Raw genomic sequence first — 22305 nt, 5'->3', positions numbered from 1 at the left:
CCCCGGCCTACCTCTCTGCTCACGGGCATTTCCCGTATCTGTTCGACACTGACTCAGTTTGAGTGCAGGATTCACAGCTGAAAGTGACTGGGATGAAATGAACTGAAACCACCAGATGGGTTTAATATCTCGGCAATGTCGCTAATAAATACTCGGTTTCAGTTTGAATTTTTCTCTGCCCCGCAGCCAAACCAAAGATTGACGGAATGAATCCAGATAATCCGGGCGAGCCAATCCGAATCACGGCCACGGCTGGGACGGAGGTGAAGCTACCCTGTGAGGTTGAGGGCTCCCCTCCCCCCATCATCAGGTGGAAGAAAGATGCTCGCTTGGTGCCACTCATGTCAGCCAGGTAATGTATCCCTACACTGAGCGAGGAGTCCCAGCACCTCAAAATCAAAGTGCAGTAAGGTTACTGGCACTATGAGGGCCGCTTCCAGTACAGGGTTTATCTTGGTTGAGTTGGTAGCACTCCTGTACCTCAATCAAAATGTCAGAGATTCAAGACGCAAAGGGGGAGGCGATGGCCTAGTGTGTAGAATTTGCACATTCTCCCCGTGTCTGCGTCGGTTTCCTCCAGTTCCTCCCCACAGTCCAAAGATATGCAGGTTAGGTTGGTTGGCCATGCTCAATTGCCCCTTAGTGTCAGCGGGACTAACAGGGTAAATACATGGGGTTACAGGGAAAGGACCTGGGTGGGGTTGTTGTTGGTGCAGGCTCGATGGGCCGAATATTATCACTAGACTATTAATCCAGAAACTCAGCTAATGTCCTGGGGACCCGGGTTCGAATCCTACCAACTGCTGTGGTGTTTGATTTCCATAAAATTTGATTTCCATAAAATAAATCTGGAAGTAAGAATCTACCGATGACCATGAAACCATTGTCGATTTTCAAAAAAATCCACCTGGTTCATTAATGTCCTTTAGGGAAGGAAATCTGCCGTCCTTACCCGGTCTGGCCTACATGTGACTCCAGAGCCACAGCGATGTGGTTGACTCTTAACTGACCCCCAAGGGCAACTAGGGATGGGCAATAAATGCTGGCCAGCCAGCGACACCATGTCCCATGAATAAATAAAAAAAATGTGGGGTTTGAGCATTTAATCTCAGCTGGCCCTTCAGTGTGGCTAAAGGAGGAAGTGTTGCTGGAGATGTAGCCTTTTACACGTCTTCAAACTCAGGCCCCATCTGCCGACTGAATTGAACAGGAAAAGTCCTGTGATCCTATTCAAAGAGCGGTGAGCCCTTGGCCAACATTCCTCCCCTAACCATTGTTATTAACGGATCATCTGGCAATTCATTCATTTGCTGTCTGTGGGATCTTGCTGCACTCAAGTGGCTGGCGTTCTTGCTGACATAATAGCAGTGACTGCATTTCTAAAGTAACTGGAAAACACTTTGCAACGTACTGAGGATGTGAAAGGTGCCCCTTACGTCACTCCCCCCAATTTTCTTCTGCTCTCTAATAATGATCTTGACTAGATGTTATTCTGCGGCTGCTGTCATTCACTGAGTATTAAAGGATTGATTGCTATCCACTGGTAAAGTTAAAATAATCCCATCATGTTCCATTAAAATGTGATCCAGAAGTTAACTTCTTTAGTGGTTGAGAGAACGGCATGGTCGCACGGTGGCTAGCACGGCTGCCTCACAGTGCTAGGGATCTGGGTTCGATTCCCGGTTTGGGCCACTGTCTGTGTGGAGTTTGCACATTCTCCTCGTGTCTGCGTGGGTTTCCTCCGGGTGCTCCGGTTTCCTTTCATACTCCAAAGATGTGCAGGTTTGGTGGATTGGCCTTGCTAAATTGCCCCTTAGTGTCAGGAGGACTAGCTCGGGTAAAATGTATGTGGTTATGGGGATAGGGGTTGGGTGGGATAGTGGTCGGTGCAGACTCAATGGGCTGAATGGCCTCTTTCTGCACTGTAGGGATCCTATGACCCATGAAATGTATGATTGAGATCTTTACCTCGGGGTATCCGAGACAGGATCTGGAGAAGTTTTGGCTGTGGAATACGGGAATAATCTGATGGACACGCCAGCAATTCTTTCTCTGAAGGCTGTATTGCCTGCCTGCTGCCAGGGTTAAAGACATGTGCTCAGGAACATGCAGTGGGAGGGGAAGGATCCGGTTGTCATGGGTACCAACCACATGGGCAGCACTAAGAACGAGGTCCTCTCGCGGGAGTGTGAGTGGCTACAGGCTAAATTAAAAGCAAAACTACAAAGTTAGCCACCTCTGGTTACAAGCCACGAGCAAAGGGTCAAAGAGATTTGAAAATGTGCCTGAAAGATTGTTGTGGGAGAAAGGGGTTTCGAATCCTGGGCCATTGGTACCAATACAGGAGAAAGAGAAAGCTGTACCGCTAGGATGGCCTTTCATTGAATCCTGCTGGGACCAGGGTCCCGGCAAATTGTATAACTAGGGCTGTACAGATGGAAAGTCAGCTTGGGGGTAGACTGAGTGGTTGAGTGAGTAAGCGTGTGTGCACCTGACACACTCTCAATGAAAAGAGATCATAAGAAATAGGAGCAGGTGTAGGCCACTCGGCCCATCAAGCCAGCCCCAACCTTCAATAAGATCCCCATGTTTGATTCGATTGTGTACCTAAATTCACCTTCCTGTCCATTGCCCTGTGTGAACGTTCCTTACTTTGAGTTGAAAGTTCACAAAGTAAAAGGAATTCTGACTAACACTGGGATGTAGTCTGAGGCGAACTTGCAGTTTATTTGAATGTAACAACATGAAACATTAGTCATGCCGTATTTGGAGTATTGCGTGCAGTTCTGGTCGCCACACCACCAGAAGGACATGGAAGCTCTGGAAAGAGTGCAAAGAAGGTTCACCAGGATGTTGCCTGATCTCGAGGGCGTTGGCTCTGAGGAGAGGTTGAATAAACTAGGATTGTTTTCACTGGAAAGGCTGAGGGGGAACCTGATAGAGGTCTACAAAATGATGAGAGGCAGAGACAGGGTGGATAGTCAGAGGCTCTTTCCCAGTTTAAGGGAGATGTGCGGGTGAAGTTTTTCACGCAGAGAGTGGTGGGTGCCTGGAACGCGCTGCCAGAGGAGGTGGTGGAAGCAGGCACATTAGCAACATTTGAGAGGCATCAGGATGGGTGCATGAATAGGGAGGGAATAGAGGGTTACGTTCTGAGTAAGGGTAGAAGATTTTTTTAAAATTTAGTTAGGGCATCATGATCAGCATGGGCTTGGAAGGCCGAAGGACCTGTTCCTGTGCTGTACGTTTCTTTGTTCTTTGCTTCTTTGACAAACAGGATCTACTCTGGCTCAGAGTGAGAAGTATACAGCACTAAGAGTTGAATAAAGTTGGACAAAGGGAAGAAATAAATAACACTGCCTTTTACAGAAACATAGGAGAGGCGATGGCCTAGTGGTATTATCGCTGGACTATTAATTCAGAAACTCAGCTAATTTTCTGGGGTTCGAATCCTGCCATGGCAGATGGTGGAATTTGAATTCAATAAAAATAAATCTGGAATTAAGAATCTACGGATGGCCACGAACCCATTGTCGATTGTTGGAAAAACCATCTGGTTCACTAATGTCCTTTTGGGAAGGAAATCTGACGTGGTCTGGCCTACATGTGACTCCAGAGCCACAACAATGTGGTTGACTCTCAACTGCCCTCTGAACAAGGACAACTAGAGATGGGCAATAAATGCTGGCCAGCCAGTAAGGCCTAGGAGTGAATAGAATTTGGTGTGGTCTATTGTGAAAGAGCAAATGTGTGCAACAGAAAAGAATTGCAATTAGTCTCATGCAATCGGAGTTGTGTGGAGAGGTTCTGCAGTGACATGTAGAACATTTCAGGAGCGCAATATTTTAGGAATTTCATGCACCCTCGGGATTCCTTGCACAGCGACGCAGATGATAGCAGCAAAAAGTGTTGAATGTTACAGCGTGGATGATTGAAGACTGAGAGGTTGTAACCATTAATAAACTGAAATCGGATGATTGCCATTGAGCTTCAAAGGTCCAAGAGGTGATTTCCCCGGTGTGCTCTCCCAGTCAAGATTGGCAACTGCAGCAAGTCCTTGCTCTGCCTTCAGAAGCCAAGCTCCTCATTGGGATTCACTCCCTAAATCTCTCTGTCCCTTTACCTCCCACCTCCTTCAAAACTCTTCTCCAAACTTTCCTGCTTGGCGAAGCTTTTGGTGGCTTGTTGTAAAGGTTTGTCTGTGGATGCACCTCGAGGCTGCTTTACTACGCTAAAGGCACCATCCAAATGGAGGTTGTTGTTGTCATGAGATATCACGTTTTTCTTTCTGATGCTAAGGGGGTGAGTGGAGACCGGGCATTTTCCTCACAGCCGGAGCAGAGGGGTACAAGGGTGGCATGGTGGTACAGTGGTTGGTCATAGATAAAGTCATAGAAAGTCATAGAAACCCTACAGTGCAGAAACAGGCCATTCGGCCCATCGAGTCTGCACCGACCACAATCCCACCCAGGCTCTACTCCCATATCCCTACACATTTACCCGCTAATCTCTCTAACCTACACTTCTCAGGACACTAAGGGGCAATTTTAGCATGGCCAATCAACCTAACCTGCACATCTTTGGACTGTGGGAGGAAACCCACGCAGACACGAGGAGAATGTGCAAACTCCACACAGACAGTGACCCAAGCCGGGAATTGAACCCAGGTCCCTGGAGCTGTGAAGCAGCAGTGCTAACCACTGTGCCACCGTGCCCCCCGGCACTGCTGCCTCACAGCACTGGGGATCCAGGTTCAATTACGGCCTCGGGGTGACTGTGTGGAGTCTGCATGTTCTCCCTGTGTCTGAGTGGGGTTGCTCCGGGTGCTCCGGTTTCCTCCCATAGTCTAAGCTTGTGCGGGTTAGGTGGATGGGCCATGGTAAATTGCCCTATAGTGTCAGGGAGATTAGCAGGGTAGATGTGTGGTGGTTACGGGAATAGGGCCTGGGTGGCATTGTTGTCAGAACAGGCTTGACGGGCCGAATGGCCTCTTCCTGCACTGTAGGGGTTCTATGGATTCTATGAGCTGGGTCTGTTCTTAGGCGTCACTTCACCAAGAGGTGACACGAGCAAGTTGGCTTTGAGGAATGTAAAGGGAGGGACGCAGCAGAACTAAAAACAGTCGGAGGAAAAATAACAAAAGCAAAATAACATCTGTTGATTTAAAATGTCTTGTTACAGTTCATTTTGTCATTAAGCGCAATGACCAGTACAAAGCCATGGTTGACTGTAATTAGAAAACATGATCCGTGGTTTTGTTAAAAGTGGGGAGAGGTTTCCTGTGTTGGCAGGGTGGATGTGGTTGTGATCTGTATTGTCTGCACTAGGTTATCAAGCCTGTGTGAATCTTGAAAAACCCTCTCTGATGTATATGAATGGAAATAAAACCTTTGCATGAACTAAGGAAGACCAGATGTTTGGGCAGGGAATATCTAACTTGGAGCGGATATAAAACTTAAGCCTCGTGTGTTGCTTAATGTTACTTTGGGGGACAATAATGTGATGCTTCTGTGGACTGGATTTTATTCAAATGGTTAACAACTAATCTTTAATTGTTAGTGCAATGACTGTTGTGCTGGTTACGGTGCGGGGTTTCACACTCTGGGAAATGAGGCATCATCTTGTGCTAACGACCCCGTATCACTGAGGGAGAACTGCCCAGTAATAACAGATTAGGTGACGGTTTTGCCTTGTGGCTTTCGCCTTTTAGGAATAAGTTGAGACTTTGTTGGCTTTTCTTGTTGCTCTCTCCGCGCATATATATACCCCTTACCTGCCCAGATTGTAACTTTTAAACCCACATTGTGCTGAGCACTACATGTCCAAATTTAGTTAAGGCGAATAAATACCCTTTCAGGCTGGGTTAACAAGCAACAAGGAAGGTGCCACTAACTTCGATTTGAGTCTTAGAGAATTCTGCGTTAATATGTTGGAATCCTGACTTGTTTTTCCAATCTCCACTCGTGTTCAGTTGCAGAACCCCAAACCTTTACCTCCCGCCTCTTACGACAACTTACAGCTCGTTTGACCCATGTTTCAACTATTCATTAAATCCCTCATTGTGAATTATCTGATAAATCATTTAGTTCACACTAGACTTGACTAGGCAAGACTAAACACTTCAGATGGTAAATTCAAAGAATCTATGAACAATTTTTAAAAATTTATTCATGGAACATGGGTGTCACTGGCTGGCCAGCATTTTCTACCCATCCCTAGTTACCCGAGGGCAGTTGAGAGTCAACCACATTGCTCTGGCTCTGGAGTCACATGTAGGCCAGACCGGGTAAGAGTGGCAGATTTCTTTCCCTAAAGGAACCAGATGGGTTTTCCGACAATCGACAATGGTTTCATATCATCAGTAGATTTTTAATTCCAAATTTAAAAAAAAATTGAATCCAAATTCCACCATCTGCTGTGAGAGGATTCGAACCCGGGTCCCCAGAACATTAGCTGAGTTTCTGGATTAATAGTCAAGTGATGGTACCACCAGGCCATCGCCTCCGTAGTAAGAGCAAGGACGACAGAAGGCAAAGTTTCAATTGACATTGAAAGGAAGAAGCTTAACTGAACAACGAAACATGGCTTCCTCAGTTGATCGTGTGGAAGTCGTGAAGTGATGATAACCCTTTCATCAGTCACGCATGGTAGATCTTTCGGAATTCTGTCTAGGACACAATATATGGAGAGCATGCTGACAAAGATGGCTTACTCCAAACCTTCATTTTATCTCAACTCGTATATCTCAAATAAGCCTAACTGTCAAACAATAATTGGTTAGCTTAAGTGTCTGCTTATTTATAATTAGTTTCTAATGCATTTGAACATCTTCCCATACAATGGGGCTGCTCAGAATGTTTCGGAGTCTGATTTTTGGCTAACATATGAACAATATCACGGTGGCACAGTGGTTAGCACTGCTGCCTCACAGTGCCAGGGACGCGGGTTCGATTCTCGCCTCGGGTGACTGTATGTGTGGAATCTGCATTCTTCCCGTGTCTGTGTGGGTTTCCTCTGGGTGCTCCAGTTTCCTCCCACACTCCAGAGATGTGTGTGCTAGATGGATTGGCCATGCTGAATTGCCCCTTAGTGTCAGGGGGATTAGCAGGATAAATAAGTGGGGTTATGGGGATAGGGCCTGGGTGGAATTGTGGTCGGTGCAGACCCAGGCTGAATGGCCTCCTCCTCACTGTAGGGATTCTAAGCTTGCTTCGCCTAGACACTACTTTAATTGCCTCATCTCTTGTCACATTTTTTGGTGAAGTAAGTAATCCCTTGAATTTACAATTCCACCTTTCCTTCTACACTGCTTCAACGACATGCAGTTAATAAGTCACCAGGTGAGCGTGGTATTGGCTATAATCTTCCAACCCTCTTTAGGTACGACAGAGGGCGGGTGTTGCCAGGAACTGGAGTTTATCTAATCTGATGAGGTAACCAAGAGAGTTGATGAGGGCAATGAGGTTGATGTGGTGTATATGGACTTCCATAAGACATTTGATAAAAGTGCCACATAACAGACTTTTCAGTAACCATTCCATGTTTCAGTCTTTAAAAGCAATGGGTCTCCTTTCCCTCTTGGGTCAAGAGAATTCCATCAACAAATGATTTTAGAAAAAGTAGGAAGACACCCGTTGATGAGTGCTATTGAAAAAGAACAAGAATGGATCGAGATGATCAAAAACTGTCCTGACATGTGTCCAGACAATGTCAAGTCTGGGAAGGTTAGAGGGTGGGTAATAATTTGACATGCACTGAGGTGATTTAAGGGTTCTGAATAAGACAGGAGGAGATGTAATGAGTGGGGCAGATGTGGGCAGTGGCACAGTGGTTAGCTCTGCTGCCTCACAACGCCAGGGACCTGGGTTCGATTCCCTGCTTGGGTCACTGTCTGTGCGGAGTCTGCACGTTCTCCCCGTGTCTGCGTGGGTTTCCTCCGGGTGCCCCGGTTTCCTCCCACAGTCCGAAAGACGTGCTGGTTAGGTGCATTGGCCGTGCTAAATTCTCCCTCAGTGTGCCCGAATAGACGCCGGAGTGTGGCGACTAGGGGATGTTTACAGTAACTTCATTGCAGTGTTAATATAAGCCTACTTGTGACACTAATAAATAAACTTAAAGGATGGGGAATATATAGAATGGGGTATGCAACATTGAGACAGAAAATTAAGGTAGAGCATGACTTCAGGAGGGTGGAAAGAAAGAGAACTTTAACTTGCCAGGGAATGCAAGGGCGAAGTTGGAGATTAAATCGGGAAGAGAAGGGAAAGTTTGAAAGTATTGGGGATTGGGGAGGAGAGGAAAGAGACTTAGGCAGAGTGAGAGAAAATGGGGAGGAAGAAAATAGAAAATAGGAAAGGGATTAAGCTGGTGTGAGGGGAGGGGTTGGAGAAAATGGAAAGGAATTACCAAGGAAGTGGGAAGAAGGCGGTCGAGAGGGTGGCAGTGAGAAATTGAGAAATGAAGGGGCAGATAGGCTGGAGAACAGGAAGTGAGGAGGGGAAAGGAAGACATGGGGCAGGGAGAATGTGAGAGGATGTGGGGGGGAGAGGGGAATGACAGGGGGTGGGGAAGTGCCCATTTCAGAGGCACCTTAACCTCTATCTTTGCGTCTGTTAGACCAGAAACTGAACTGGATCAGCTACATAAATACTGTGGCTGCAAAAGCTAATCAGATGTGGTGAATTCTACTGTGAGTAATTCACCTCCTGATTCCCCAAACCCGGTCCAACATCTACAAGGTGCAAATGAGGGAGGAATTTTCCGACCTCCCTCACCCCAAGGCCGGAAACTCCCATCCGAGGTCAATGGAACTTTGCATCGTCCTTGTCCTGCCCGCAATGGGAATTAGCTGGGAAAATTCCGCCCGAGGAGTATGATGGAATGCTTGTCACATGTAGTTCTATCAATACTCAAGAAGCTCAACACCATACAGGACAAAGTGGTCCACTTGATTGGTTCCCCATGCACCAGCTCCGACATTCACTCCCTCCCCGTTGATGCACAGTGGCAGCAGTGTGTACCATCTACAGGAACTTACCAAGGCTCCTTCGACAGCACCTTTGAAACTTGCCACCTTTATCACCTAGGAGGACAAGGGCAGCAGGTACACGGGAACCCCACCACTTGCAAATTCCCCTCCAAGCCACTCGCCATCCTGATTTGGAAATATATCACCATTCCTTAACAGTCACTGGGTCAAAAACCTGGAATATCCTCCCTAACAGCACTGTGGGTGTACCTACACCACATGTCGCTGCAGTGATTCAAGAAGGTAGCTCACCACCACCTTCTTAAGGGGGCAATTACAGACAGGCAACAAATGGTGGGCTCGCCAGCGATGCCCACATCCCGTGAACAAATAAAAAAACCCAAGGAAGATGAAGTGGGTGACTATTAACGGAACACGAGCTCGTGTTGTGAACCTTCATTTCTGACCCTGCGCTGGTTGGAGTAGTGGACCAGCCGATGACATTCACTCATCGGGCAGTGTGAGCGCTATGTCTGAAATGTAATTTATGACGCAAATCATCCAACAGCTGCTACATAGATTTGACAGTAAAATTGGAGACAGACTCATGCTTCCAGAATGTCAGGCTTGGCTAGGGCTCCTCTCCTTTGTTAGCACTCTGTAGGTTTATTGTTAGACATCAGTCTTCGCGAACATGCCTCCCACCCAATTCCCCTCAATCACTCGGGTCCTGGGCTGCTGGCCTTCTCGTGTGAATGCTTTTGAAAGCCGCCAATTTCTGCATCTGTTGAGCGTTTTTAGTAAGTAGTGCAGTGGAGGCAGATGGCAATGGCCAATCAAATCAGCAAAACAATGGAAAACATTACAACCAGAGTCCGGGCAAACATCTGAAAGTGCAGCAAAACAGCGGTGGACAGCGCACTAGGAGACCTTTGTACCGTTAACCAAAATGGCACCATGAGGCTTTGAAGACTCTATGGTGAAGTTGATACTAGTTGATCCTAGAGTTTATGCTCCACATGAACTTCTTCCCACCCTCCCAGCTTAAACGTTCCTCCCTCGTGTTTTTACTTAGTTTCAAGTTAAATGCATCCATGCTATTTGTCCTTGGGTAAGGGACTTTCTCTTGAATTCCCGATTCAATTCATGAATGACTTTCTTAAATCGAGTTTTGGTATCCCCCAGCTGATTGATTTGATTTGATTTATTGTTGTTATATGTATTGGGATACGGTGAAAAGTATTGTTTCTTGCGCACTATACAGATAAAGCATACCGTAGAAGGAAAGGAGAGGGTGCAGAATGTAGTGTTAGAATCATAGCTAGGGTGTAGAGAAAGATCTACTTGATGCAAGGTAGGTCCATTCAAAAGTCTGATGGCAACAGGGAAGAAGCTGTTCTTGAGTCGGTTCGTACGTGACCTCAGACTTTTGTATCTTTTTCCCAATGGAAGAAGGTGGAAGAGAGAATGTCCGGGGTGCGTGGGGTCCTTGATTATGCTGGCTGCTTTGCAGAGGCAGCGGGAAGTGTAGACAGAGTCAATGGATGGGAGGCTGGTTTGCATGATGGACTGCGGTATTTGTAATAGCAATATAGGTCTTAGGAGTAAGAGTAGGCCATTCATCCCTTTGAGCCTGTTCTGTCTGCCATTCAATAAGATCATGGTTGATCTTGTTGCGGTCTCATCTCCACTCTGCCCCCCCATAACCCTTGACCTCCCTTGTCTATCTGTCTAACTCTGCCTTGAATAAATGCAATGACCCCCTGCCTTCTGGGAAGAGAATTCCACCAACTAACGACCCTTTGAGAGAAAACAAATTCTCCTCTTCTCCGTCTTCAATGATGGACCTCTTATTCTTCGACACTGTCTCCTGGTCCTGGTCTCTCCCACAAGTGGAAACGTCAAATCCCCTCAGGATCTTCGATGTTTCAATAAGATTGCCTCTCATTCCCCTAAACTCCAATGGGTGTAGGCCCAACCTGTCCAACCTTTCCTCATAAGATCGTGGGTTGAGTGAACCTTCTCTGAACTGTTTCTAATGCAATTATTTATCTTATTATAAACAAAGGACCAAAACTGTGCGCAGTATTCCAGATGTGGCCTCACCAAGGCCCTGCACAGCTGTGTTAAGCTTCCCTACTTTTGTATTCCATTCCCCTGCCATAAACACCAACATTTCATTTGCCTTCCTAAACACTTGATATTCCTGCACACTAACTGTTTGTGATTCATGCACTGGACCACCCAGGTCCCTCTGTACCCCTGAGCTCTGTAATCTCTCTCCATTTAAATAGTACGCAGCTTCTGGTTAAAGTAAGCAAGATCCAATTTTCACACAATGTGCTCCATCAGCCAACACTTGCTTGACCTGCCAGATTGGAGACCTGTACCCAGTGATTTGATTTGATTTAATTTATTGTTGTCACATGTATCAGTATACAGTGAAAAGTATTGTTTCTTGCACGCTAAGTTTCATTGGCTCTAAACTCTCTCCACAGATGCTGTCAGACCTGCTGAGATTTTTCCAGCATTTTCTGTTTTTGTTTCAGATTCCAGCATCTGCAGTGTTTTGCTTTCATCTGAGTTTCTGTGCCAGCCATGCTGAGAGACCCCTGAAATCACCCTGTGGGATCTTTGGCACACACTGAAATTCCTGCCTTGTCCTGGCAAAAATCCGACTTATTATTTAATCCTCCTGCTAAGATGCTGGAGAAGCAATTCAGGTTCATTAAACTAGTGTGCCAGTGACAGACTTGCTCTGTGGTAGCAGCCCCTGCCTCAGAGCCAGTTGGAGATTTAAGCACACAATCAGTATAATATAGAGGGAGGGTTGGGATGTCATGATGTTGTTTTTTTCATATGGCATGCCCTCGGAGTGAGGGCGGCACGGTGGCACAATGGTTAGCACTGCTGCCTTACAGCGCCAGGGACCTGGGTTCGATTCCCGGCTCGGGTTACTGTATGTGTGGAGTTTGCACATTCTCCCCGTGTCTTCGTGGGTTTCCTCCAGGTGCTCCGGTTTCCTCTGTCACTTCAAAGATGTGCAGGTTAGGTTGATTGGCCATGGTAAATTGCCCCTCAGAGGGCTTAGCAGGGTAAATACATAGGGTTACAAGGATAGGGGCTGGGTGGGATTGTTATTGGTGCTCGATGGGCTGAATGGCCTCTTTCTGTACTGTGGGCATTCTATGACTCGACTATAGAAGATTCCATGGCATCTTTGGAGAAGAAAGCTCTACTTGTAGCGTGGGTAACATTTATTCCTCAAGCAACATCAAATAAAAACAGAATATTTGGTCATTTATCTAATTGTTGTGAGACCTTTGTGCAAATTGGCTGTATCAATTTAAAAAAAAATTCTATAGCAACCAATTTGCATACAGCGAACAACAATGTGATAATGACCAGTTAAATCTGCTTTAGCGAGGGGATAATAGTGACTAGGGCACTGAGGGTGATTCCTCTGCTGTTTGAGTAGTGCCAGGGGGATCTTTAACACCCACCTGAGAGAGAGCAAACGGGCTCTCGGTTTCACATACTGTCTGCAAAATGACTTGCTCAGTAATGAGACCTGTCAGTTAACTCAAGGAGAAAAGTAGCAGCGAGCTGGAAATGATTCTGTTCCCCATCGTACACAAGTTATGATTCAATTCACAAATGATCCAGGCTGTAAAGCTGCTGAACATTATGGGTGTCTTGAGACACATTTATATACGTGATGCCTTTTAGATTGTATTTGTTATGGGACACAGTGGGGCAGGGATTCCTCTGTGCACAATTTATATCATTAAATCATTATCCCATTGCACAGGGTTGATTTACAGTCGCAGCGGTCAGAAGAACTGATGCTGCGTTCTGTTTGAGTTCCATTACAGACACCTCCCAACCCAGTGGAAGCCCTATTGTAAACGCCTCGACACAGCCCAATGAGGCGCCCTAACATCACAACGAAAGCACAGCCCAAAATAAGAAAGAGATCTGAGTGCCATTCATAATGGTGTCCATAAAGGGCAAGGTATATTTATAGAGTCATAGAATCCTACAGTGCAGAAGGAGGCCATTCGGCCCATCGCGTCTTCACCGACCACAATCCCACCCAGACCCTATCCCCACAACCCCATCCATTTACCTTAGCTAGTCCCCCTGACACTGAGGGGCAATTTAGCGTGGCCAATCCACCTAACCCGCACATCCTTGGATTGTGGGATGAAACTGGAGCACCCGGAGAAAACCCACTCAGACAAGGGGAGAACGTGCAGACTCTGCACAGACAGTGACCCGAGCCGGGAATCGAACCCGGGTCCCTGGCGCTGTGAGGCAGCTGTGCAAACCACTGTGCCGCCCATTTAAAGCAGTTTAGATGTGAGAACCCTCTTCTGTCTAGGGTAATGCTGCCCTTTGCTCCCCCCACATATTTTGCTCTGTACTGTGTATGAATCTTGGAGCAAAGAGCAACTAAGGGGACAAACTAAGAACTTGTACGTGTCAAGATTTTGAAGGTTGCCTGCTGTGGTCATTGTTGTCAGTGTTGGAGAACGGTCAACAATGAGATATATGATCATAAACAGACAGAGTTTGCCAACACAATTAAGTTGTGTTCCGACCCCGTGATGAACTCCTATTCATGCAACCACTTCAACTTCCCAATTCCACCTCTGTAACATTGCCCAAATTCACCCCGGCCTTAGTTCACTTGCTGCTGAATCCCTTACTCATGTCTCTTTGTCACCTGTAGACTTTACCATTCCGACTCCAAACTTTTACCCCCTGTAAACTTGAGGTCAACCAAAACTCTGCTGCCCCCGTCTTAACTCAAGCCAAGTACAAGTGCTGTTCCTGTTCCGTTATCACCTCTGTGCTCATTAACTCCTGGCCAAGCAACATCCTGATTTTAAAATCCCCGTCCAGGTTTTCATATCCCTCCAAAGCTTTGTCCCTCGTATCTCTGCAATACCCTCCAGCCCCACGAGTCTCTGAGATATCCGCACTCCTCTTATTTTGGCATGGTTCACCCGATTTTAATTGCTCCAACACTGGAGGCCGGGCCTTCCGTTGACCAGGTCCCAAGCTCTGGAATTCCCTCCCTAAATCTCTTGACTTTGCTTTCCTCCTTGAAGACGTTACTATGGACCTACCTCTCTGACCAAGCTTCGGCCTTCAGACTTGGTATCTCTGATTGATTATATCTTGTTTTATAATACTCCTGTGAAGCTCCTCGGGATTTTTATAGGGTTAAAGTTGCTATGTAAATATAAGTTGTTGTGTTTGTCCCCCATCCTGGTTCACTTAGATATGTGTTTGATGATGGATTGAACATTGCAGGCATGCAAGCAGAACCTGTCGGTGCTGATATTCAAGGTGAGGGGGGCAAGGTTCAACACAGATGTCAGGGGGACGTATTTTACACAGAGGGTGGTGGGGGCCTGGAATGCACTCCCAAGCAAGGTGATTGAGGCGGACACGCTGGGATCGTTTAAGACTTATCTAGATTGCCACATGAACAGACTGGGAATAGAGGGATACAAACGAATGGTCTAGTTGGGCACATGTGCAGCGCAGGCTTGGAGGGCCGAAGGGCCTGTTCCTGTGCTGTATTGTTCTTTGTTCTTTGATATCTTTAGCAGTGAGGATATATAAGGATATGGGTGCCACTGGGATTTATTACCTTGAGAAGGTGATAGTGAGGCTTCTTCTTGAACCGCTGCCGTCCATGTGACGTAGGTACACCCATAGAATCCCTACAGTACAGAAAGAGACCATCCGGCCCATCAAGTCTGCACTGACTCTCCGAAAGAGTATCTTACCCAGGCTGTCCGCTCTCCTCACCCCATCCCCACCCATCCCCGAACCCTGCGCATTTACTATGGTAAACCGTGCCGCCCAGAGGATTATGTGGTAAATGCGCTGTGCCTGAAATACTCGTGGCAAGGGGAGGCGACAGCCTCATGTTATTATCGCTAGACTATAAAATCCAGAAACTCAGCTAATGTTCTGGGGACCTGGTGGAATTTGAATTCAATAAAAATATCTGGAATTAAGAATCTACTGATGACCATGAAACCAAATGTCGGAAAAACCCATCTGGTTCACTAATGTCCTTTAGGGAAGGAAATCTGCCGCCCTTACCCGGTCTGGCCTACATGTGCCTACAGAGCCACAGCAATGTGGTTGACTCTCAGCTGCCCTCCAAAAGCAACTAGTGGTGTGTAATAAATGCTGGCCAGCCAGTAACACCCATGTCCCATGATGCACTATCAATCAAGCAAAGACTAGTTTGTATGCAAGAACAAATAGGCTTTTATTCGCAAAAGACTAGGAGCACACCCATGCTGATGAACTGGTCCAGCGGCTGAGGCAGGGGGGTTGAGAGCAGTCACCTTTATACCTGGACCAGGGGAGGAGGAGTCTCAGGCAGGGCCGGCAGGGGCATGCCCAGGCATGTCACACACACACACACACACACAGGCAATAAGCTTAACAGTGGTTTACCACATCCCACGAATGAATAAAAGAAACCCACCTAACCTACACATCTTTGGAGTGTGGGAGGAAACCAGAGCACCCGGAGGAAACTCACACAGACACGGGGAGAAGGAGCAAACTCCACGCAGTCACCCGAGGCCGGAATCGAACCCGGGTCCCCGGCGCTGTGAGGCAGCAGTGCTAACCACTGTGCCACCCCATACTGTTGGGGAGGTTAGGAATGTGGTTGACACTCCGATGTGAAATTCCCCTTGGAGGGAACACTACAGGCTCGATGTGTTTAAGGATGCTGACCTGATCCTGACTTGTCCAGAGCAGACATCAGAAAGACACAGAACGCCTTGTCTGTAGCTTGAATTGGATCCACAGACAAATGTGGTTTTTAGTGAAGTTCTGGGAGTTCTGGTATGTTCCTGGTGTGCTTCTCCTGGGGAGGAAAGGGGCTGATATTCTCACTGGCTGTGCTGCATTTCCCCTGTGCAACAGACAGATGCAGAAACCCTTGTTGTTTCCACCTCCTGGTTGGTTAGCTCATTGTGAGGGAGACATTGTGATCTCAGCTGTCTGCAATCTCAGTCATTAAAAGTGATCACTCTCATTTTTCTTTGTTTCCATTGCCAGTTTGGGTTTAGAGTTCGGGCTTTCCAAGTGTAGCTTTTGCAAAGGAACGATTAAACCTCGTTCTGGTTGAATTATCAGACTTTAGCGTTTCTGAACTTTGATGTTGAAAAGCTGTTTTCCCGAATTTTCATGGAATCATTTTGCAAAGGTTCAAATTTCATGGGCAAGAAGAAAATCGTCTTGATCAGTGTTTGGAATGTTAGCGAACGAGAAGGCGAGAGTTTCGGTGTTTGCCTGACGGCCAAGGGTTGGTTATTGGCTTTGTCACAGGCACAGCACATTTACCACATCGTCCTCTGGGTGGCACGGTGGCACAGTGGTTAGCACTGTTGCCTCACAGTGCCAGGGACCCAGGTTCAATTCGGGTCACTGTCTGTGTGGAGTCTGCACGTTCTCCCCGTTTCTGCGTGGGTTTCCTCCAGGTGCTCCAGTTTCCTTCCACAGTCCGAAAGATGTGCTGGTTAGGTGCATTGGCTATGCTAAATTCTCCCTCAGTGTACCCGAACAGGCACCGGAGTGTGGCGACTAGGGGTTTTTCACAGTAACTTCATTGCAGTGTTAATGTAAGCCTATTTGTGACACTAATAAATAAACTTTAAGACATTTTCCCCTGCCCCGAACCAGTCCTCATTTCTTCTCCAAATATTTATTTTCTTCCCTTTCTAAAACTGCCATGGACTTTTCTTTCTCAGCCATTTATGGGGCGCATCTCCTGTCATCTACCTGGTACAGCACAGAGACAGGCCTGTCGGCCCAACTGGTCAATGCTCGTGTTTGTTCCCCGCAAGAGCCTTCCCACCCATAAGACCAGAAGAAATCGGAACAGGAGTAGGCCATTCAGCCCTTTGAACCTGCTCAGCCATTTAATAAGATCACAGCTGATCTAACACTCAGCAAGCCCACTTTCCTGCCTTGTCTCCGTAACCCTTAATTCCCGGACTGATTAAAAACCTATCGATCTCAGCATTGGAAACGTCCAAGGGCTGGCCCCCACAGCTTCCTGAGATAAAGAAATTTGAAAGATTCACCACTCTTTGAGATAAGAAATTCTTCCTCAAATCTGTCTTAAATGACCATCCTCCCTTATGCTGCGACCCTGCCGTCTGGCCCTACACTCTCCCATGAGTGGAAACATCATCCCAACATCTCCATCGAATCCCGACAGCGCAGACCAAGGCCATTCGCTCGATCGGGTCAGCACTGACTGTCTGAAAGAACATCGTACCCAAATCCACCCTCTGCCCCATTTCCCTTAAGCCCACGCATTTCATAGATTCATAATATCCTACAGTGCAGAAAGGCCATTCAGCCTATCGAGGCTGCACTGACCATAATCCCACCCAGGCACTACCCCATACATTTACCCTAGTTAGTCACCCTGACACTTAAGGAGCAATTTAGCATGCTAATTTACCTTGCTAATCCTCCTAACCCACACATCTTGGGACACTAAGGGGTAATTTAGCACGGCCAATGTACCTAACCTGCACATCTTTGGACTGTGGGAGGAAACCCACGCAGACACGTGGAGAATGTGCAAACTCCACACAGACAGTAACCCAAGCCGGGAATTGAACCCAGGTCCCTGGCGCTGTGAGGCAGCAGTGCTAACCATCGTGCCACCGTGCCACCCTTTTAAAACTATTCACCTCCAGTTCTGCTTGTGGTATCGAGTTCCACAGTCTAACCACTCTTGCTGGGTAATGGCCTTTCTCCCTAGTGACTTTATTGGTGACCATCTCTCTATGGAGAGAGAGGGGAGGTGTTGGTGGTGGGGTATGGAGAGAGAGGGGGTGGTGGGGGAAGAGGGGCAGAACCTGAAGCCGGAAAGTCACCTGGTCTGAATGGAATGCACCCTCAGTTACCGAGGGTTGTAAGTTCCAGACTCTCTTCTTCACTTTTATGTTGGTAACCTTAAACTTTTATCCTTTGGTTCCTGACACAATGACTAACACAAATAATTATTTTCTAACTTACGTCATGGCAATCCCTCATAGAATCATAGAATCCTACAGAGCAGAAAGAGACCATTCGGCCCATTGATCCTGCACTGACTCTCAGAGAGTGTCTTACTCAGGCCCAACCCCGCCCCATCCCTGTAACCCCACACATTCACCATGGCTAATCCCCCTCACTCGCACATGTTGGGACATTAAGGGACAATTTGGCATGGCCAATCCGTGGAACTCGATACCACACACCATGGGGTGGCATGGTGGCACAGTGGTTAGCCTCACAGCCAGGGATGTGGGTTCGATTCCTGGCTCGGGTCACTGTCTGTGCGGAATCTGCATGTTCTCCCCGTGGTCTGCATGGGTGTCCTCTGGGTGCTCCGGTTTCCTCCCGCAGACTGAAAGACGTGCTGGTTAGGTGCATTGGCCGTGCTAAATTCTCCCTCGGTGTACCCGAACAGGCGCCAAAGCGTGGCGATGAGGGGGATTTTCACAGTAACTTCACTGCAGTATTAATGTAAGCCTACTTGCAACACTAATAAACTTATAAATAAACTAAACTAACCTTTGGAGTGTGGGACGAAACTGGAGCACCCGGAGGAAACCCACGCAGACACGGGGAGAATGTTTTAATTTTGCTCCACTCTGTTAGATCTTCTCTTTCCTCCCTATCTTCTAATGGGATGAGTCCCAGAACCTCGAGTCTTTTCCCATGACAAATATCACCTCCCTGCTTTTGTTTCCTGTCCGGCAGCGGAAGGCCAGGCTGTAACCCAAGTGCTGGAAGTCAGGCTGTAACCCAGGTACAGAATCCCGGGTGGATCCCCTTCACTCAGGCCTGTGGTCCCCACTGTCACACAATCCCAGCAAGCTCAATCCGAGTTGCAATGCCCCTTCTTGTCAGATTTGCCTGGAGGCTGATGTTTCTGAGGTTAAATGATAACATCACAGCTGGTCCCATCTGTCCAAGTCAGGCACTGAGAATGTGGCAGCGTAAGGGGGGTTTAATCAGATCAGACACACTGCCTTCTTAATTACTGTCGGCGGTTTCATGTTTGTTATTCTGATTCTTCAAAATGATGAGAGTATTTTTCAATAATATCACTGTCGATATTTTGCTTATTTACATTCCAGACAGTATCAGAATTATGAAGACATATTTATATGATTTGTACCATCCTATTTATTAAAACATTGGTAAGATATAATAAATAAACAGCCTGACATGCCTCACACACAGGACAACACACAGCCTGACATGCCTCACACACAGGACAACACACAGCCTGACATGCCTCACACACAGGACAACACACAGCCTGACATGCCTCACACACAGGACAACACACAGCCTGACATGCCTCACACACAGGACAACACACAGCCTGACATGCCTCACACACAGGACAACACACAGCCTGACATGCCTCACACACAGGACAACACACAGCCTGACATGCCTCACACACAGGACAACACACAGCCTGACATGCCTCACACACAGGACAACACACAGCCTGACATGCCTCACACACAGGACAACACACAGCCTGACATGCCTCACACACAGGACAACACACAGCCTGACATGCCTCACACACAGGACAACACACAGCCTGACATGCCTCACACACAGGACAACACACAGCCTGACATGCCTCACACACAGGACAACACGCAGCCAGACACATCTCACACACAGGACAACACACCTGATGTGTGTGGCATAGAAAGAGCATGGGGAGAGGTGGGGGGGAATGGGGAGGGGGGGTTTGTGGGGGGTATTGGGGGATATGAGGAGGGGGTGTTGATGGTGGGGAGTATGGGGAAAGGGGAGGGTATGGGGAGAGAGGGGAGGTGTTGGTGGTGGGGTATGGAGAGAGAGGGGGTGGTGGGGAATGCTTGTGGAGAGAGGGGAAAGGGATGTGGTGGGGGGTATGGGGAGGGGGGAGGAGGGAGTATGGGAAGAGGGGGTATGGCGAGAGGGGGTATGCAGAGAGGGGGTATGGGGAGAGGGGGTTGGGCTGTATGGGGAGAGGGTGTGGAGGGTATGGGGAGAGGGGGTTGGGAGTATGGGGAGAAGAGGTTGGGTGGTATGGGGAGAGGGGGTGGAGGGTATGGGGAGAGGAGGTTGGGAGTATGGGGAGAGGGGGTTGGGAGTATGGGAGAGGGGGTGGAGGGTATGGGGAGAGGGGGTTGGGAGTATGGGGAGAGGGGGTTGGGGGTATGGGGAGGGGGGGTGGAGGGTATGAGGAGAGCGGGTGGAGGGTATGGGGAGAGGGGGTGGAGGGTATGGGGAGAGGGGGTTGGGAATATGGGGAGAGGGGGTTGGGCAGTATGGGGAGAGGGGGTTGCGCAGTATGGGGAGAGGGGGTGGAGGGTATGGGGAGAGGGGGTTGGGAGTATGGGGAGAGGGGGTTGGGAGTATGGGGAGAGGAGGTTGGGCGGTATGGGGAGAGGGGGTGGAGGGTATGGGGAGAGGGGGTTGGGAGTATGGGGAGAGGGGGTTGGGAGTATGGGGAGAAGGGGTGGAGGGTATGGGGAGAGGGGGTTGGGAGTATGGGGAGAGGGGGTTGGGGGTATGGGGAGGGGGGTGGGATCAATGGGGAGAGGGGGTGGAGGGTATGGGGAGAGGGGGTGGAGGGTATGGGGAGAGAGGGTGGGGGGTATGGGGAGAGGGGGGTGAGGGGTATGGGGAGAGGGGGTGGAGGGTATGGGGAGAGGGGGTGGAGGGTATGGGGAGAGGGGTGGGAGCAATGGGGAGAGGGGGTTGGGGGGCATGGGGAGAGGGAGGTGGGTGTTATGGGGAGAGGGGGGAGGGGGGTATGGGGAGAGAGGGGTGGGGGTATGGGGAGAGGGGGCTATGGGGAGAGGGGGGTGGGGGGTATGGGGAGAGGGTGGGGTGGGGTGTATGGGGGGAGGGGGCAATGGGGAGAGGGGGGTGATGAGGGGTACGGGGAGTGGGGGATTGATGGGGGCGTATGGAGAGAGAGGGGGGTGGGGGGAGTGAGGGGGAGGTGTTCTAAGGTTAACAAAGTCACTGGATACAGCTGTAAATCTTGTCGATGTAAAGTTGTCCCATTCCTGGTGTCTATTCCTCATGGTAACTAAGGCGAGGACGGAATGGAACGTCCTTCCTTTTTGCAATGCCATCGTCAAACATTCCCAGCTTCATTTGACTCAGGTTACATGCAGAGTGAAATAGTAATTCTGTATCGCGACAGCGTGCCTCAGAACCAAACCCAGGAGAGACTCTGGGTCTGTACACGATGGAGTTTAGACGGATGAGGGGGGATCTCATTGAAACTTACAGAATACTGAAAGGCCTGGATAGAGTAGACGTGGGGAAGATATTTCCATTCGTAGGCGAGACTCGGATCCTAGGGCACAACCTCAGAGTAAAGGGACCCTTTAGAACCGAGATGAGGAAGAATTTCTTCAGCCAAAGGCGGTGAATCATTGCCACAGAGGGCTGTGGAGGCCAGGTCATTGAGTGTCTTTAAGACAGAGATAGATAGGTTCTTGATTGGTAAGGGGATCAAAAGTTATGGGGAAAAGGTGGGGTTGAGAAACCTATCAGCCATGATTGAATGGCGGGGCAGACTCGATGGACCGAATGGCCTAATTCTGCTCCTATATCTTGTGGTCTTATTGTCTTATCAGTGGATAGCTCTGACATTTGCCATTCTGGCGACCTCTCTGCATGATAACAAGTCTCACAACACCAGATTGAAGTCTCACAGATGCTGCCAGACTTGCTGAGATTATCCAGCATTTTCTTTTTTGGTTGAAGTCCAACAGCTTTATTTGGGAATTACAAGCTTTCGGGGCACTGCTCCTTCATCAGATGAGTGGAGAGGTAGGTTCACAAACAGGGCATATATAGGCAAAGACACAACTGCATTCCAACCATTATCTTGCAATTGTGTCTTTGCCTATATATGCCCTGCTTGTGAACCTACCTCTCCACTCACCTGATGAAGGGGCAACGTTCCGAAAGCTCGTGATTCCAAATAAACCTGTTGGACTTTAACCTGGTGTTGTGAGACTTCTTACTGTGTTCACCCCAGTCCAATGCCGGCATCTCCACATCATCTCTGCATGATGACATGAATGTGTAAGTGGCAGCGTTGGAGTCGTTTCGTGCTGTTGTGTCCATACCCATGGAGAAAGATTAAAACCGCGGGTAACTCATTTAAGATGCTTACCGCTGGCAGAAAGAGAGACTGCTACAGTTCAGGCTGGCTTCAACCTCCAGCCCGAGAGATGGATTTTTGTGGT

At 48.2% G+C, this 22305-nt stretch overlaps 1 protein-coding gene across 1 annotated transcript in view; it reads left to right on the top strand.

The window, feature by feature from the left end:
- LOC144503050 (hemicentin-1-like) overlaps positions 1-22305 on the top strand; it is a 390871-nt gene that overhangs the window by 143570 nt on the left and 224996 nt on the right. The window contains exon 22 of the mRNA XM_078227553.1: positions 187-352. Within this exon, the coding sequence (XP_078083679.1) occupies positions 187-352 (166 nt within the window). The remainder of the gene's footprint in view (positions 1-186; positions 353-22305) is intronic.

The sequence above is a fragment of the Mustelus asterias genome, chromosome 13 (assembly GCF_964213995.1).
Source record: "Mustelus asterias chromosome 13, sMusAst1.hap1.1, whole genome shotgun sequence".
NCBI lineage: Eukaryota > Metazoa > Chordata > Chondrichthyes > Carcharhiniformes > Triakidae > Mustelus > Mustelus asterias.
Note: the sequence above shows the minus strand (reverse complement) of the source record. Positions and strands in the feature narration are given on the sequence as shown.